Source organism: Rutidosis leptorrhynchoides, chromosome 9, assembly GCF_046630445.1.
Source record: "Rutidosis leptorrhynchoides isolate AG116_Rl617_1_P2 chromosome 9, CSIRO_AGI_Rlap_v1, whole genome shotgun sequence".
Lineage (NCBI taxonomy): Eukaryota > Viridiplantae > Streptophyta > Magnoliopsida > Asterales > Asteraceae > Rutidosis > Rutidosis leptorrhynchoides.
This window is the reverse complement of record NC_092341.1, coordinates 227,889,922-227,906,746: the sequence shown is the minus strand read 5'-3', so window position 1 is coordinate 227,906,746 and position 16,825 is coordinate 227,889,922. Positions and strand designations below refer to the sequence as shown.

The 16,825-nt window shown below is 34.9% G+C and overlaps 2 protein-coding genes across 3 annotated transcripts; both read right to left on the bottom strand.

Annotated features, from left to right (window-relative positions):
- Nucleotides 1-478: 478 nt before the first annotated feature.
- Nucleotides 479-8,416, bottom strand: LOC139867396 (transcription factor GTE11-like). Of its 2 annotated transcripts, none has more exons than XM_071855766.1 (10): nucleotides 6,862-8,416; nucleotides 6,714-6,762; nucleotides 6,474-6,632; nucleotides 3,681-3,778; nucleotides 3,417-3,480; nucleotides 3,232-3,315; nucleotides 3,041-3,156; nucleotides 2,883-2,949; nucleotides 2,663-2,793; nucleotides 479-1,147 (listed from the first exon to the last, which is right to left on the bottom strand). In XM_071855766.1, exons 1-10 carry the CDS (start codon nucleotides 8,041-8,043, stop codon nucleotides 770-772), a joined length of 2,328 nt encoding a protein of 775 aa, XP_071711867.1. In that variant the 5' UTR covers nucleotides 8,044-8,416; the 3' UTR covers nucleotides 479-769. The 2 variants fall into 2 exon arrangements, with proteins under 2 accessions (XP_071711867.1, XP_071711868.1); XM_071855767.1 differs by having other exon boundaries at nucleotides 6,474-6,617.
- Nucleotides 8,417-10,327: 1,911 nt separating this feature from the next.
- Nucleotides 10,328-16,512, bottom strand: LOC139865867 (cytochrome c1-2, heme protein, mitochondrial). Its single transcript, XM_071853969.1, has 8 exons — nucleotides 16,386-16,512; nucleotides 15,692-15,764; nucleotides 13,842-14,062; nucleotides 12,164-12,443; nucleotides 11,639-11,710; nucleotides 11,345-11,461; nucleotides 11,176-11,241; nucleotides 10,328-10,657 (listed from the first exon to the last, which is right to left on the bottom strand). The coding sequence occupies exons 2-8, from the start codon at nucleotides 15,749-15,751 to the stop codon at nucleotides 10,541-10,543; spliced, it is 933 nt and encodes a 310-aa protein (XP_071710070.1). The 5' UTR covers nucleotides 15,752-15,764; nucleotides 16,386-16,512; the 3' UTR covers nucleotides 10,328-10,540.
- Between the last annotated feature and the right edge of the window lie 313 nt (nucleotides 16,513-16,825).

Sequence of the window (16,825 nt, the reverse complement as noted above, 5' to 3'; positions counted from 1 at the left end):
AAGAATAAACACTTGCATATTTGGAGGGTTTTTAAGAATAAACATTCTCTTTGGGTGAAATTGATCCATTAGTATAGGCTCCAAGGTAGAAACTTTTGGAATGCTCCTGCTAGTTCTGGCGTGAGTGTTGGATGGAGGAAAGTTCAAGTATTAGAGATGTTATTCAACATTTCAGAATATCAAATAGATAGAAGATGATACATCCGTTTCAGCATGGCACGATAATTGGTGGGATTATATTCCATTGGAGATCGATTAGACGATTACCAACGCTAGTCTGGACTCTTGTTATCAGTTATTTTAAGGGAGGCCTTCCTAAAACTTTCACACTTTTTTTAAGAATTTAACCTTGATCAAATGATAGCGTAGCGCAAGTATATATTTATTCCTTCAAAAATATTCTATAAGCTAAACAGACCACCATTTTGCAAATATCAGCCAAACTAAAATATCTTTTTTTTTTTTTTTTTCCCCCTTCCAGATTTCACTAGTACCGGTAGTTTATAAACAAAATACAATACACGATAATTATTTTTTTATAGGTGATATAGATCAATATATTAGTATGGTAATAATCTTGAAACCACCACATCTGATGTTAACAAAGGGTTACACTTCTCCACTCCTCCTTTAATTACCAAACACCTTACTGATGTCGCCTGCCAGCCAACGAACTTGTACACGACAAACATTATACCGAAAATTCTTTCAACCTTGATAACTTAACAGACATCAGAAGTGACCCAAACATAGAAGTATCATCGATTACTCAGTTGATTTCACCTTCCTCCACATCATTATCGATCGCTGTTGCATGACCATCTGTAACAGCGCTAGCTGGCTCTAACTTGGTCTCTTCATGCACATCCATGTTCATGTACAGTCCCAGTTGTTCCAATGTGTTGTTAGCTGGATTAAACTCGGTCTCTTCTTCCTCTTCGTGCTCATCCCTTTTCATGTACAGCCCTAATTGTTCCAACGCATTGCTAGCACCAAATTTGAAACTGCCTAACCCATCTTGTGAGTCGTGTTCTGGACTTGTCTCGTCAAGGCAACTTGGCAGAAGTGGTTCGGGTTCTGCAGCGCGTAGCATATCCAAGTCTTTTAGAAACCGAGATGTCTCATCGATCTCAACTGTTTTCTCCATCTGCATTAACAAAGTAGGACGGCATTCAGGTATTTGTGGTTTATTCACTTCAACATACACGCAAGTTCATAACCAGAGCTATATTTTTCTCAAAAGCATATCATGTCATAGTTGACGAAATAGTTATCAAGCTAAACATAACTAATGAAGTGTTTCAAAAATAAAATGACCAAACGAATGTGACTATAATGTTACGTGACCAACCATATCTACTTGGGTCAGTTGATCATACATCTTTCCCTATCACTTGTATTGTCAAATGTCAAATTTAACTGATCATTACACCTTTATGGTTAGGGCCCTGAGTTCCTTGCAAGTGGTCTCAGGTTCTGTTCTAATCTTGTTAAGACGAATATTTAGTGGTGGCCGGGGATGGGTTGGAACCAGCCAGAGAGTAATCGGGTCAGATTACTCGCCCTTCCGGATAGCTCGAACAATGAAAACCTTCTAGATGTTACCCTTTTATTGCACCTTTATGGTTGAAGAATGGATAAATCTCACTCTACACTTCGTACACTAACTCAGTGACTTAACAAATCTATAGCATTTCCACCATTCAACTGCCCAACACATCCACATACAAGGTTAAAATGTTATTTCAACCCTTGAAAGATTACAAATATCTTTTGTTTTTAGAATACTAAATGGGGATTAACATAGAGCTCGAGATGAAATGCATAATTGTAACAAATTACACAGTTGACGGAGACAGGTAGGATAACATGTCAACACAGGTTTGGGACAGAATATATTGTTTTAATACGAACTTAAGAAGGGTCAAAGTGACCCCGCTGTTGTAAAAATTGATTAATCCTGTTTAGGAAGCAGACGAATTGAATTTTCCAATAATGGATCAAAATTGGACTTAGTTGGTCAAAATCGGTCAAATTGGTAAAGTCATTGTTGGCCGAAAGTTTTACATAATATGAATTAAAATTGAAATTTTGGAGTCTTTGACATAATAAACAATTATGTTTATGTTTCAGGACACTTAGTTAAAATATATATGTATCTTAATGATTTTCTTCTATGTTTACAAATATAATTTTAAAAATTATTATTTAAATGTATAAAAGGTCCAATCAGATTAATCCCCGATTTGGACGGACGATTAATCCCTGCAATATTGATCCCCGATTGGCGATTTTACAACCTTCAGTGACCCACAAACATTCTTTATTAAAAATGAATATTAAAAGTATATTCTATTCATAATTTTTTCTGAAGTCTAAAAGGTTGTAATTCACTAAGGTGTAAGCATAGAGATGTACATCGAGAACCTTTTGATACATACGACCCATTTGACTCGTTTTCTTTTTTAAGTTTTTAAAGGTCATCCATTTGAGCTTATAGAAGTAATAATCTATAACCTGAATCAACCCATTACTAGGTAATTGTTGGCAACATCTACTAGAGCTTATCTAAATGATACTGTTTTGACAATGGAAAAAAAAACGGATATTGTCCATTCCTATAATGGCATTTCAATGATGGTAAAAGCAACATCTGAAATACCTTCAACAATGCCTGTCGAGCTGCTTCCCTCTCAAGGTCTCTCTTCCGTTTTGCTTCTGCAGCAGCTTCAGCTTCTGCTCGCCTACGTGCATCTTCTGCAGCTTTGGCTTCTGCTTGCAGTCTAGCTTTTTCTAGTATAACATTAAAATCACACGGGTTTAGTTTCACCATCACAAGCTCAAAACTTATGTTATATCAACAATGTCAACTTCTGTCTAACCTTTCTTTTTTTGTGTTTCAAGTTGCTCTTTCTCCCGGCGAAGTTTTTCAGGGTCTGCTTTTTCATCCTAAAAGATAAACACCAGTACAATCACATCAGCAAAATTAGTAGATACATCATACATGGCATCAATTTAAGTAACTGACATTACAACTAACCTGATTAAATGTTTTTTCTTGAGCTTTCAAAATTGTATCAAGAAATCGTTTTTTTAAAACGGCAGCTCTATAAAGCTTATCAGGTGAAACCTGCCTCTCACTTGGAGCACTATTCCCTGTATTTTTTTATAAATAAATGATTGTAAGACAAAATCAAACAAAGAACAAAAATCGGTGCCTGCAGTGCTTACCTTCATCCTTTTGGCTGTCCGATTCGATAGAGACGGGCTTCTGCAGTGAAATTTGTTCAGGATAGTCTGACGCACTAACAGACCCTGAGAATTTGTGTTATAAAGACCATCATCAGAACTAGTAAAACTGAATTGAATTCTTAATATATTCTTTTCAGTATTATTCGGATGTAGTTAACACTCACTGTTTTCAACTGAACAGTTTGGGCCTGTATTCTGACCAAACTCTGCTCCAGCGATATCGATCTCCTGCATATATCAGATATATATTATGTATACGATAGAAAGTTTGCACCCAACAAAGGCCATATACTGTTTGCCTACTGTAGTATCATATACAACAGACAAATTTATATGCGACAGAAATTTTGCACCCAACAAAGGCCATTATACTGTTTGCCTACTAGAGTATCATATACAACAGACAAATTTAGAAAGTCAAGATATACCTGTGCTGTAGTAAAAGAACTAGAAGCTTTAACGTCTCTTAGTTTACTTTCGGATACGTCTTTTAGTTTACTTTCGGATAAGTGACTTGTGCCAGAATCTGCAAAAACCATAGAAATATCAACTATTGAACAAACAAGCTTCAATAAAGAAAATTATCTTCGACCCAACTACTCTGACAATCAAGCACCTTAAACTTCATGATCAAACAAGCTCAAATATAGACACCGTTAGGTTAAACAAAGAGGTTCAACCAGAATCAATACCCAAAAAACTATCATTATATACAATGTCTTGGAAAAATATGCCACCCGTCAACCTAAAGTGAACATTTACAAGTTCCAAAATAGTCAAATCAGAACAAAAAAAATTTCACAATCAATAAAAAAGAAATCAAAATACTAGTCATGTCAACCAGCTGAATATAGTTTATGCACGTCTTCTACATATTATAGATATAGAGAGTATAAAGTGTTAACAAGACATAAGACGATAGCCCAACAAGGAATTTGTAACTTGCTGTTCTATTTTTCTTTTCCTTGTAGCTTCATATGTTAGATTTGTAATTCATGCTTATTTTTATCTCATTAATATGCTATTACATGGTAATGGTAATATACACCCTGATTAATATATCCATTGGAACTTTTGTTAAACACTCTAGCTTAGCCATTCAGGGACACTTTTAAGCAATATAAATCCCGAATACATTTAAAATAAAATGCGTGTGTATTGCGAGAGGCTTGGAGTGTGAAGTGTAGCTGATGCCCTATTCAATTAATTGATGACTTGAGTCCCAAAAGTGAAGATTATGTACCAAATTTTCATTATGGTATTGACCCCCATAAATAAAACTGTGCAGTTATATTGGGACTATTGTTGTTGTAAATTACTCCTTTCCAAAGAAAGTGCTAATGATCAACATCACCAATTCACCAATAGTATAATAAATAAAATCTAAATTAATTATAGTATAATAAATAAATAAAATCTAAATTAATTATAGTATAATAAATAAATAAGATCTTCATTACAGAGGAGTAGCATTTCATAAATTGTCATATCTTCATAATGCAGGTGAAATAAACTGATAGAATACACCATTGCAGCCAGGATACACCATTACAATCATATGCATACTTTTCATGATGGCTACGCATAATATTGAGTTTATAAACAATTTTTCTAGTTCATCTTAACTATCATAAATTACTAAGGAGTAATCTTTAGTCTCGGGTTACATTTATACATGAGGGTACTGAAGTTCTCATGCCAGCTATTCCTTAACTATTTATTAGCTAAACTATCAGGCCTCAACCAATTACATGAGGATATATATCCTTTTTCTTAACTCATTATGTCTAACATTTCAACATAATACTGGGACTACCTTAAACACCAATGATAAACCTTAAATAGAAATTTCAGAGCTTGTTCTACCTTACACTTGCATATTCTTTCCAATCATCTTCAATTGTTCCGTTTAAATTTTTCTAGCGAAGATACCATTTGTACTTGTTTACTATGATTATAAACTATTGTTTTGAGCACTTCACTATATCATGTGTATTCCTATTCTACCAAACTTCAAAGCTTTTACAGATTTTAATGTTTCAGATACAAATTGATGATTCTCATCAACTACAGACACATGTGGTTATTTTTTTTAAGCTAAATTGACAAAAACAAATAATAAATCGTCCTACAACACCAGCATTCCCAACTAGTAATTTCTCAATTCGCATTAGAATAGAAAGAAACATATAATGTCAGCATGCTATTTATGACCAGCGATTGTAATAGGGAGTTCAATGAAAGCTAACCCTAGCGTTTGTCAGGTTAAACCTTAAATAGAAATTACAAAACCCGTTCTACCATACACTTTCTTATCCTTTCCAAATTCCAATCATCTTCAATTGTTCCGTTTGATGTTTTTTTTAACGAAATACCATTTGTACTTGCTTACTAACTGTAGTTATAAGCACTAGCATACTTACTATAGCATGTGTATTCCTATTTGACCAATACTTCAAAACTGTTACAGATTTAATGTTCCATATACGAGTTGATGATTCACATTAAGTACATAGTCACGTGGACATACTATAAGAACTATATTGATACAGTAAATAATATATCGCCCTACAACATCAGCATTCTCATAAATAGAATGGAACACTTCCTATGTATTATGTCGGCATGTTATTTATGAATCAAGGTTGTTATGGAGAGTTCAATGAAAGCTAACGCTAGCTATCAAGTTAAAGCTTGATTTTTAATACCTTAAGTTTTGGTAATTACCTATTTAGCCAAAAGCTGAACATAAAAATAGTTCCAGGATTAAAAATAGGTAATTTACTCATTATAGTGATCAAGGTTGTAAAAAATACTAACTGGGGATTAATCAGTCGGGACTTCATAGGGATTCAACGGCTAAACTAGAGATTAATTGGATGTTGACCACCTTTGACCGACTAAATCCAACTTTGACTAGATAAAGACGACTTTAAATGACCAAATCCGAGTTTTGAGCGATTTTGCTAAGATTGATCGGTCTGTTTACAAAAATGATTAATCGGGAACCAATTAAGCGGTTATTAATCCCGATTTCTAAAACTTTGATTCTACTAGTAAATCAACAATCTATCTGTCAATAAATTTTATACTAGTAAATCAACAATCTATCAATCTATCAGACAGTAATGAGAATCTATCATTCTATCACAGTCATCAATAAAATTTAGCAGGTGACATTCTTATAAATCATTATAAATACGTAGGCATAAACTACTTACCACTTGAGGCGCCTGAAATAGCTAGTTTGTTGTCATGGTTATTGTTTTCGTCATTATTGTTGTCGTTGTCTGTTTCTTTATTTGATTGAACTGGAGGATAACTTGAAACAGGAGGCTCATTTCCAGCCATTTCTGCATCCTCATCTGCAAGATCGTTCCCTGTAATAAGACACAACGTATAGCAATAAATGACTAAAAACCTATTTAACAACGAGAGGAAGTAGAAAAGAGCAGGTATACCTTTGTACAATTGCATAGTAGAATTACTAAGCCCCGATTCATTCATAAGCTGCACTCAAAATAGACATATCATCATTTTGTGATATCATTGAACTGGTTATAAGTTATAACCTTCAATCGTGAGTGAAGGATTGATAAATTTAGTTACCTCAATAACACAAGGTTCAGCTTTTGCATGATTTTGTTTTTCCCGGACATGATCATCCAACATCTTACGTAATTCAAACAGAGTCTCAACATTAAGAACATCAATATCAATCTCAATCTCATCTTCCCCAGCTTCGTTTTTGTTCGAACCATGTTTCCTCAAAAATTCAATGATATTATCTGGTAGATCTGCGAGATGAGTTTCCAACGCCTTACTTAGGTTAAGCTTTTCATCATTGGTCATCATCAAAACCTTAGCTGGCTCGGGCAACGGGATTGTTTGTATCGGAGACGCTTTCCTCTTTTTTGACATAGGTGTTAGCTTAACCAAATCCATATCTTCATGAACCGGCTTTTGTTGAGGAACACTTAAAGATAGTTTCTTTTCAATAGGTTTCCATCTTAGCTCAAAAAATTTACTAACCACGTCCGCCATAATATGCACATCGTTGCCTGGAGGATTATATGTCATCGCATTTGAAAACGTGAGCCTGACATCAGCAAGAAACTGAAATGGACTTGCATATTTTCCTGAGCAAAGTTTTTCTTTTACCGTCCCTAGATCCATGGGTTTCGTAATAACTTTAAAGTAATCTGGAATCTTGAGTGCAACTACATCAACAGGTTTATTAAACACCCAACCATGCTGATGTGTCATCAATTTCTTTAACAAGTTCTCACACTGTTTCCTCAAAATTAGACTGAAACCCTCCGCTGCAACAACCAGTTCCTTTACAGATTGAATCCTCCCCACAACACGTCGATTCGAGCTACTTTCCTTTTGAGCTTGTGGTGGATCAATTAATTTCCTCGTATTCACTTGGTTTCCTTGTACATTGCTGCAACTAATTATATTGCTAGAGGATGACATGGCAACATGAGCCCTATCCGCACCAACTCTATCCTGAAAAGTCCTAACTTGATCAAGTTCAGATCGCAGCCGAAGTAACCACTTCTGTTTCTCAGAAGACGGCAATCTCGACATCGGAACACTCCTTATAGGCACGCCAAAACCATCATTCAATCCAGAACTCAACTTGATCCATTTCTTTCTATAGCCGCCCGAATTCTCATTAACAGACATTTCAATATGATCACGCCCTGAACAACCAGACCCTTCCAACCCTCCATTATTAGGAAGCTCACTTGAATAACCATCAGGAAACCTATCCTTCTTTGCCATTATCTATCCACACAATCATATACCTCACAACCTATATTCCTATTGAATTAGGGCAAACATACACAGCTGCATATAGTTCGATTAGTGAAGATCGAAGTTTCGCACGATCTTACAAGAATGAAATTAGTTAAATTTCGTACAGGACTAGACGATTCATCTGGTTGATTAATTCATCCCGAGCTGAAATTAAAAGTGTATAGTGATCGAAATACGCAAAATCCTGATCTTACCGGTGAAATTCGAGAGATCGCAACCTGAATTGAGTGTTGTGAAGTTGAAACCCTAGGAACAAACGGAGTCGCGAAAAGGTTAATTATTAGGACGGCAATATGATTGTACGGCATCAATGCAAAGCGAAGTTGAAGTGAGACTCTTTGAGAGAGAGAGAGAGAGAGAGAGAGAGAGAGAGAGAGTGTCCGATTTATTTTTTGTTTTTGGGTTTTTGAAGTGGAGTAGAAATAGTACGGGCCGTTGATGTACGCCGTTTTTGGAATGGACGGTGTTGATGATGTTTCAGATCTTTCGATGTAGATCCACGTGACTGAAGCGTGACTTGGTAATGAAGCTGTTGCTTACCCTTTTTTTTTTTCTTCCTAAAAATAATTCAAACTCATGTAAAAATGAGATCGTTTTTTAAAATAAAACGAACTCAATCTAAAATATATATAAAGAGATCGATGAGGTTCAAACCTAGAGAGCTAGACTTGCTATAGCAATCTAATACCGAACCTCAACTACACCAGTAAAGAATTCACTAATCAGACCAACTAAAACATAAAATATAAACTACCACACTATAACAACCAAACGATGCAACTTAACGAAGTAAAAAAAACGTCCATCCTACGGAACAGATTTCTTCATCTTACCGTTTAACGTCTCTCGGTTAATTCTTTTCACGGTTCGATATCTGAATAGTAGTATTGAAAAGAAGTCGTTTGAATTTTCCGAATCAATTATTAAATATTTTGTAGCTGATTACGTTGAAGCTATTCTTATTAATTTTAAGCCAACATTAAGTCAATCAATTTATCAAACAAGCTTAACTTACAAATTGACTATGCATGAACTGACTGACCATTTATTGTTAATACGTAGCGAATATATGCAATGGTCGAGATCAGATATGAGATATGTTCAAGGTTGCAGAAATCGGTTCTTGGGGAGTTCTCGGCAGGGTCTCCAAAACGAGAACTCGGGGAACTCAGGGAGTTATTGGCGGTTGACTTTTGAGATTTTACCGAGTTTTTTCTGAGATTTGACCGCTTTGACTGAGATTTGGCCGATTTTTTCGAGATTTGACCGATTTTTTCGAGATTTGACCGATTTTTCCGAGATTTGACCGATTTTTGGTCGTTGACCGATTTTTGGCCGATTCCAAAACAAGTTCTTGGCAGGGAGGTCAAACCGATTTCTCCCCGAGAAATCGACCGAGTTTTCCGATTTTTGCAACACTGGATATGTTGGATTTAGTTTAATCATCAAAGAAAGTAAAATTTACACTTAATATGGAGGATCCTAAGTTCCTAACTACATAACATCTGTTTTCTTCTATTAAGTTAATTTATGAAAGATGAGCTTAACTCTTATCATTATTACTTTCATGAGTCTCCGTAATAAACATGTAAGTGTTGAAAACGTATAAGAGAAAATTGATTAATCATGGTCGAGATAGTATCTTCTATGTCCACTATAAATTTTTTTAGTTGGTTGAGATGCAAAGTAGATACCTGAAAATAGTATTGTAGAGATTTTAGATGAGACGGAAAGAATATAAATGAGCTCTAAATGTTAAACTATACACTTTAATTCAACAAACATATTTTAATTCAAAAAACATATCAACAATAAGTTAATATACATTTTTCACCTTTATGAGAAAAAAGTCGGTCATCTTAATGAGAAAAATGTTGATATCTTTTTCACCTTTGTAAGAAAATTTACACTTAATTAACATAAAAAGACATTTTAAAAAACTAAGAAGAAGCTGTAACTTATAATTTACACAGTTTTAAAATGTCGTTGCAGTTGTAGTTCAAATCACAAAACACATCAACAGTACTTGGTTAACTAAATCTTAACCTTTACATGAAAAAACGATACAAATTTCACTTTTTAAGACATTTGATTTATATTTGTGAGTACATTTTAACTCCACACTGAAATAAACATCGATACCAAATCCCACCTGTTTCAGAGAAAAAACTGAGTTGAGCACTCAATTAAACCCGTCACTGCTCTAAAAAAATAAATAAAAAAACATGTATGCCAATTTACCTTCATGTATACGAACTAGGCAAGTTTCTAATTAAGAAGTGTGAATCCCTTATTCCTTTCTTCAATGTTTCAACAAAAGAACCAGTGCTAATACATTATCAAAATACAGCAGCTTCTTTCATACAAGAGCAGGCAAAAAATGCATGGTATGCTTTTACAGATGATAATTATAATTTATTCTCGTCAACATCTTCTCACAAACCTTTGATGGAAAGGTATTTTAGTTGACGACGTCAAGAACAAGCTTACGGGACTTGAGAACTGACCACCTCAAACGCCTGTAGTACGCAGCTTGAAGCAGGGCGAGTGACAGTACAAATATCCACTTAAACCCCATCTGCATCACACAACCAAAATTTAATTAATACTGTCCTATAAATTCCACACCTTGTGGCTTTCAAAAAAAATAAAAAATAAAAAATCATAATGACCCTGTTAATACCAGCTGAACCGGAAGTCCTCTTGTCTATAGTAATATAAAAATATATAAAACAGATATGGTCAACGTTTTTTAATTTCTATAGCTATAGCCAAACGCACACTTTCAATTGCATCCCACAGTACAAGGCAGCCAGCCCCACCCAGCCCCGCCCGTTTTGACCGGTACAAAAAATTCCCGACTTTAACAACCCGCTCCATTTGCCACCTACAGTATTCCATATTTTAGAAGTATATCTCCATTTATTCTTCACAACTCCTAAGTTTTGAGGTCCAGCCAATATTTTCTTATCTAAACAATTTTAATATCTATATTACAAAATCTAACATTTTCTAGTAGTGTAATATGTCCGAAACTAAATGCATTTTTCAAATTATCTCTAAAGAAAGATCAAAACTAGTGTTAATGAATGTTACCAATTTCCTTTCTTCCATTTCTGGTTCTGCAGCCCAACACAAAAACGAAACAACGTCTTTTCCCATCTGCAGATATTAAACAAAAGTGATTCAACTTCAGAATACCGAAACGAGAAGGATTTTAATCACTAACAAACTACCTATCGATCACGAACGCCGAGGGACTAACCTGAGCCTCTGTAGCAGGAGTGCCATCTTCATACTCAACAGCACCATCGTTGAGCATTTTAGGCATTGCAATTGCCCCACCAGGGAAGTAAGGATTATAGTGCAAACCTTCTCTGATCTGCAACAAGTTTTATATTCGTTTAAATAAATTTTAGTTGGCAAACTGAAAAAGATAGTGTATAAAAAATAGTTACGAGTTTCACGTGTAACATTAGATTACTATGTTGGTACAGTAACTTTTGCGTATATTTTAAAAAAAATTGTAGAATAAGTGGGTATAAAATGTAGTACTGACCGAAACACCAGCAGGTGGATCACGGTAGCCAGTCAGAAGTGCAAATACGTAGTTCTGTCCATTGTGCCGAGCCTGAAGAGACAATATAAAAGAAAATGCTATCAAGAAAAATAAAAACCCTAATTTCTATTTTGTTGGAACCGGATGATGAAGGAATGGAACATAGGTAACAGAACAGATCATTCATAGTGTATAATAAATGAAATTTCCATATAATTTTAATGTTATGTGAGATGTGAGATAGGCTGCAATGTACAAGGAAACCAAGTGAATACGATGTATGATTATAATCCCACAATGTACATTATTTAATCAAAAGCTTTGGACTTTTATTATATACAATATATAAGATAAGATTAATATATGTTAAGATTACACTAATACAGCTTATTTAGTTATTTTTTGTAAAAGGGTGATTTGATTATAAATAGTAAGTTTTTATAAAAAATTGAAAATCCCATCTCTGATTCCAACATACTAAATGCTACTTAAAAATCTTAAAGCGGGAATTGAAAAGTTACTTACTTTGGTAATAAGACTCAAGTCTGGAGGATAGGCTCCACCATTAGCAAATCTAGCCGCTTGCTCGTTTGCATACGGTTGAGGAAATCGGTCACTCAATTTTCCGGGGCGGGTAAACATCTCACCCTCATCGTTAGGACCATCAATAACCTCGATTTCGGCAGCCATGGCTTTCGTTTCCTCTTCTGTATATGCGACACCCACCAAATCACGATACGAAATCAGACCCATTGAATGGCAGGATGCACATACTTGTGTATAAACTTGGTGACCACGTCGAATCCTGCTCTCGGTCAAAGTCAAAGATCAAATAGCAAAAGTTCATTCAACAGAGAAAGGATACAACTGCATAAACATCCCAGAGATGGATATTTCGACACATTTAATTATCAATGGGTCAATTTAAGTAGTGGTGCATCTTAAACGGGTAAGATATTACGATTATATCTCCTCATTATGTAATATTTTACCGATTTGGTAAAAATAATAATGTGAGGATCTCTAACTTGACTAGGTTACAAATCCATAAAAGACGGGGTGTTGTTTATTTACAGAGTTTAGTAGGGGCATGGTACGGTTGACTCACCCAGGGCACCATAAAACTCTGGACCGGCCTTCAAATGATACGCTTTTCGAACGAGAGGCTCAATTAATACGGATTATTCTACTACTTATCAATGGAAGATGGAGGTTCGCCGGTAAAGGAAATTAGCATAAAAGAGACATGTAACGATCAATCGATATAATATGTTTGCACTTTTTTATTTTAAATTTACTTATCTAGGTTGTCATACTTAACAGAGTTTATATTACGATAAATCAATATAATATGTTTGCATTCTTATTGGGATCATGTTTAAAATACAAGGCTTCCAACACTTTTTTTGAGCAAAAATAGTTGCCAATTAGATACCCAATTACTTCGTAGATGTCAAAATCTAATGTAAAAATTATGTAACTTAATGTCAAGGCTAAAGAAACTTTTTTTTTGAAGGCAAATATTTGGAATCACTGACGGGGAATAACCCACCCATACACACGCTTTCGGCGGAAACCCGAACCACATTACAGAGACCCGATCCTTAAATTATCTCGAGGGGCAGGCGGAGCAGGCCGAAATCCTGGAATACGGGTCGGTAAAACTCCCCGGGATCACTCCATAGATCAAGTAAATACTCTGGAATGTTTTAAGGGAGGGGACTCGAACTTGAGACCTGTCACTCTCATTTTGTGTTGGGTGTACCACTAAGCAACAAGAGCAGGTACCAAGGCTAAAAGCCTTAATCGTTCATATGTATATAAATAATGAAACATCATTAATACTTTACCGTTTTCTATTATTATATATTTTCAAAATGTCTAACATGCATAATCAATTAAAAATCTTTTAAGTAGGAAGGAAAGAGAGTGTTCAGTTGTACCAGTGACTTAAAATTTCCCTAAAAAATTCTATATATGTCATCCACTCCGATGAAAAAAAGCTTTTAAAGCATTATTAAGTAATAGTAAATTTTTTTAAAAAAACTCCCATTGGAGATGCTCTAATTGGGCGTTGAACCCACAATCTCTAGGTTGTTGGGCCACCATAATACCTCTCAGCCAAACATATTACAGTAACAAAGTTCATATCACAAAAAGATTCAAAGAAAAAAAAAGTAAAAAAAAAAAAAAAAAAACTTACGAAGCATGGTCATATGAACTGAGAATGCCTTGGTGGGGCCAAGGATAGCTTGGACACTCGAGTCCATGTTCAGCCTCATCAGCAGACGCAATTGTCGTAAAACTCAAAAGTCCCGAAACACCGGCTCCAAGTAGTGCAAGTGCTCTCAGGGATTTCATGCCACCAGATCCAGAAGTATCTTGATCCGTTTTCGATATCAGAGACGACAAAACTGGTGGGGCCTGATATTTTTACAATTGTAAATGATTACAACAATTAGTGATTGGATTATACGGTTGAAATAAGACATTCCATGGTATATTGGAATCTCTATACAAAATAGTCGTTTAAGTAGCGATTATACAGTAGCTTTAAGTTATGCAGTCTTCTATGGGATTAAGATTTCCACGCAAGGGATAAAAATTGTGCGTGACATATTTAAAGAAGTTACATGAATTCATATCTATCGAACCTTCTAGAGTTCTATTTGAGGGTTGAGTTACATCTTTTATAAAGCATAATTCTATCAAATCATAGCATGAAATACGAGGATATCCATCGTCCATTAACATACCATTTGATATGTTTAAAAGCTAAAAGGTCCTTACATAACCAAAAAACAGCATAAGCATCGTTAGCTAAATCACAAAATATGAGAGTACTTTCTAATGAAACTGATAAAAAAAAGACCATTCTCGGTGACACTATTTGTATTACAACAGTCCAAGGTCATCAAGGGACGTGTGTCACATTAACTTCGGAAATTGCTTTATAATAATTTCTCATATTGTAACTAATAAACTATGAGGGGAACAAAGTAGTTCATTTTTACATTACAATGCAATATGAACATATTGCACTGTGTTGATTTAAATTTGTTTCAACTTAGTTTTAAAACTTATAATAACTGTGTAGCTCCAATGGTCAGTTGTCATTTTTATTTCTCGCTTTCATCACTAGAGCCCATTTCGTCAAGTGGGATATTTACCTAATTTTGATACGAAATAGGTGAACGCTGAGAAGTGAAGTCATATAATCATTGCCTAATGGATATCAAAATACTACTTTCTACAATATCACTATCAAGTTCATACTAAAAAAATCAACTTCTAGACTTTCAACTATCAATGCTCAAACTTACAAAAGAAAAAAACTAAAAACAACTTTCTTAAATCAGAGAAAACATGAAATGATCAACATTTATAAGCACAAAAATAAAAATAAACGAGATTTCTGTTAGGATCGTATAGCCCAAACACAATGTCCTGCAATATAAGCCCAAGAGTACATCCTTTTCTAAAACCAATTGGTGAGAGGGACTTCCCCTTAGACTTATATACATACATTTGTTTTATCCTATGACCGATGTGGGACTTTGGTTTGCACCCTTACAAACCTCCCCTCAAACCCAAGTCCATCTAGGCCTCCCCTCCAACGATAGTCTGGATCCAACCTTTACCGCCGCCAACTCGGAACTCTTAACCTGGTGGGAGGGCAGGGAGATTTCGATACAAGGCTTCCAGGATCAACTCATCGTGCCAGGGTCCCCCTCGAACGAGAGTTGGGTCCACTCATCGCTGCTCAAGACCGAGGGGTGCGCCACATCGCTGCGTGGCTCAGGGGTGCGCCCTACTGCGCCGTCCACCACATCGGGGCTATAGCCTAGCTCTGATACCACTTGTTAGGATCGTATAGCCCAAACACAATGTCCTGCAATATAAGCCCAAGAGTCTATCCTTTTCTAAAACCAATTGGCGATAGAGGGACTTCCCCTTAGACTTATATACATACATTTGTTTTATCCCATGACCGATGTGGGACTTTGGTTTGCACCCTTACAATTTCTAATAAATCGTTAAGCAAATGCTTACAGCGTTTTGAGAGAGAAGTCTGTTCCTGACCAAGTAGTAAATCCCCCTACCACCAGCCATTTATGCCAATTTCCTATCATAATAATCATGACATGAAATGTTTCTTTTAACATTTAATTAATAAAACGAATGTGTGATTTATAACTTCTGGTAGAATAAAATCATTCACTTTGATGGTGACCACAATTTACATGTAACGAATATAAATTGTTCATAAAAATATCAAAAGGTAGCTAATTTTGTGAGTTGTGACTAAACAATCTAATTGTTTCACTCAGTCACACGTCATAGATTAGACATAATTTAACAATATATATAATCAACATATAGTTTAAGATAAAAAAAATGGAGTAACAATCTTTACCTTTACTTTTGCACGCATTTTATAAATCGGTTTTGTGAAAAATTAATTATGGATAATTTTTTTTGGTAAAGTTAGTATATATAATTTGCAGTTGAATTACTAATTTTAAATAGTGGACCTTATTCTGAGATGAAGTATTCAAAATGATTATAACAGAACTGAAGAGAACAAAAAGTAAACAAATAGGATTAAAGATCTGATTTCAAAATTTAAACGAAAGATGTCAGAGCAATGTTAATCAATAAATTAATCAATACATACAACAGGCGATTAAAACAAACAGATATAGATACTGATGTAGCGGGTTGATGATACATGAATAATACTTACAGAATGTATATATCGGAGGATGTAATCGTTGCCGGCGGCGTTAATTGACCGCAGAGAGATCGTATCCACGAAAAAGATGAATGAATTATTATATTATTATTTTATTATTTATTATAATTTATTAAGTTTAGTAGTAGTAATTTATTATTATTCGTGTAAATAGAAATAAAATGAAATGTTCGTTCCCTTCGGCTTGCGACAACCACGTACAGAAGACGACCGTTATCTATCGTTTCCACGAGCTTGTGTGGCCCAATCCTGTCCACAATTACATAATGGGCTAATTACCGGGCTTATAGTTGACAATTAGACATGCTGTACGAATCCTGGTCAATCACGAAGGCTCAAGAAAAAAAGATGGGGGTGACGAAAATAAGAAATAGGATTCAAACTTAAAGGGGTCCTAAAATTTTTTAAAAAACAAATTCTGTTTTAAGGAT

Coding starts and splice junctions, on each gene's coding strand:
- LOC139867396 (XM_071855766.1), bottom strand. CDS start 8,043: ATGGCAAAGAAGGATAGGTTTCCTGATGGTTATTCAAGTGAGCTTCCT. Junction 3,481..3,680: donor GTTCTTTTACTACAGCACAG/GTATATCTTGAC, acceptor TGATATATGCAG/GAGATCGATATCGCTGGAGC. Junction 1,148..2,662: donor CTCGACAGGCATTGTTGAAG/GTATTTCAGATG, acceptor TTGTTAATGCAG/ATGGAGAAAACAGTTGAGAT.
- LOC139865867 (XM_071853969.1), bottom strand. CDS start 15,751: ATGGCTGGTGGTAGGGGGATTTACTACTTGGTCAGGAACAGACTTCTC. Junction 11,711..12,163: donor ACTTGAGTCTTATTACCAAA/GTAAGTAACTTT, acceptor TTGTCTCTTCAG/GCTCGGCACAATGGACAGAA. Junction 11,462..11,638: donor ATCCACCTGCTGGTGTTTCG/GTCAGTACTACA, acceptor AACTTGTTGCAG/ATCAGAGAAGGTTTGCACTA.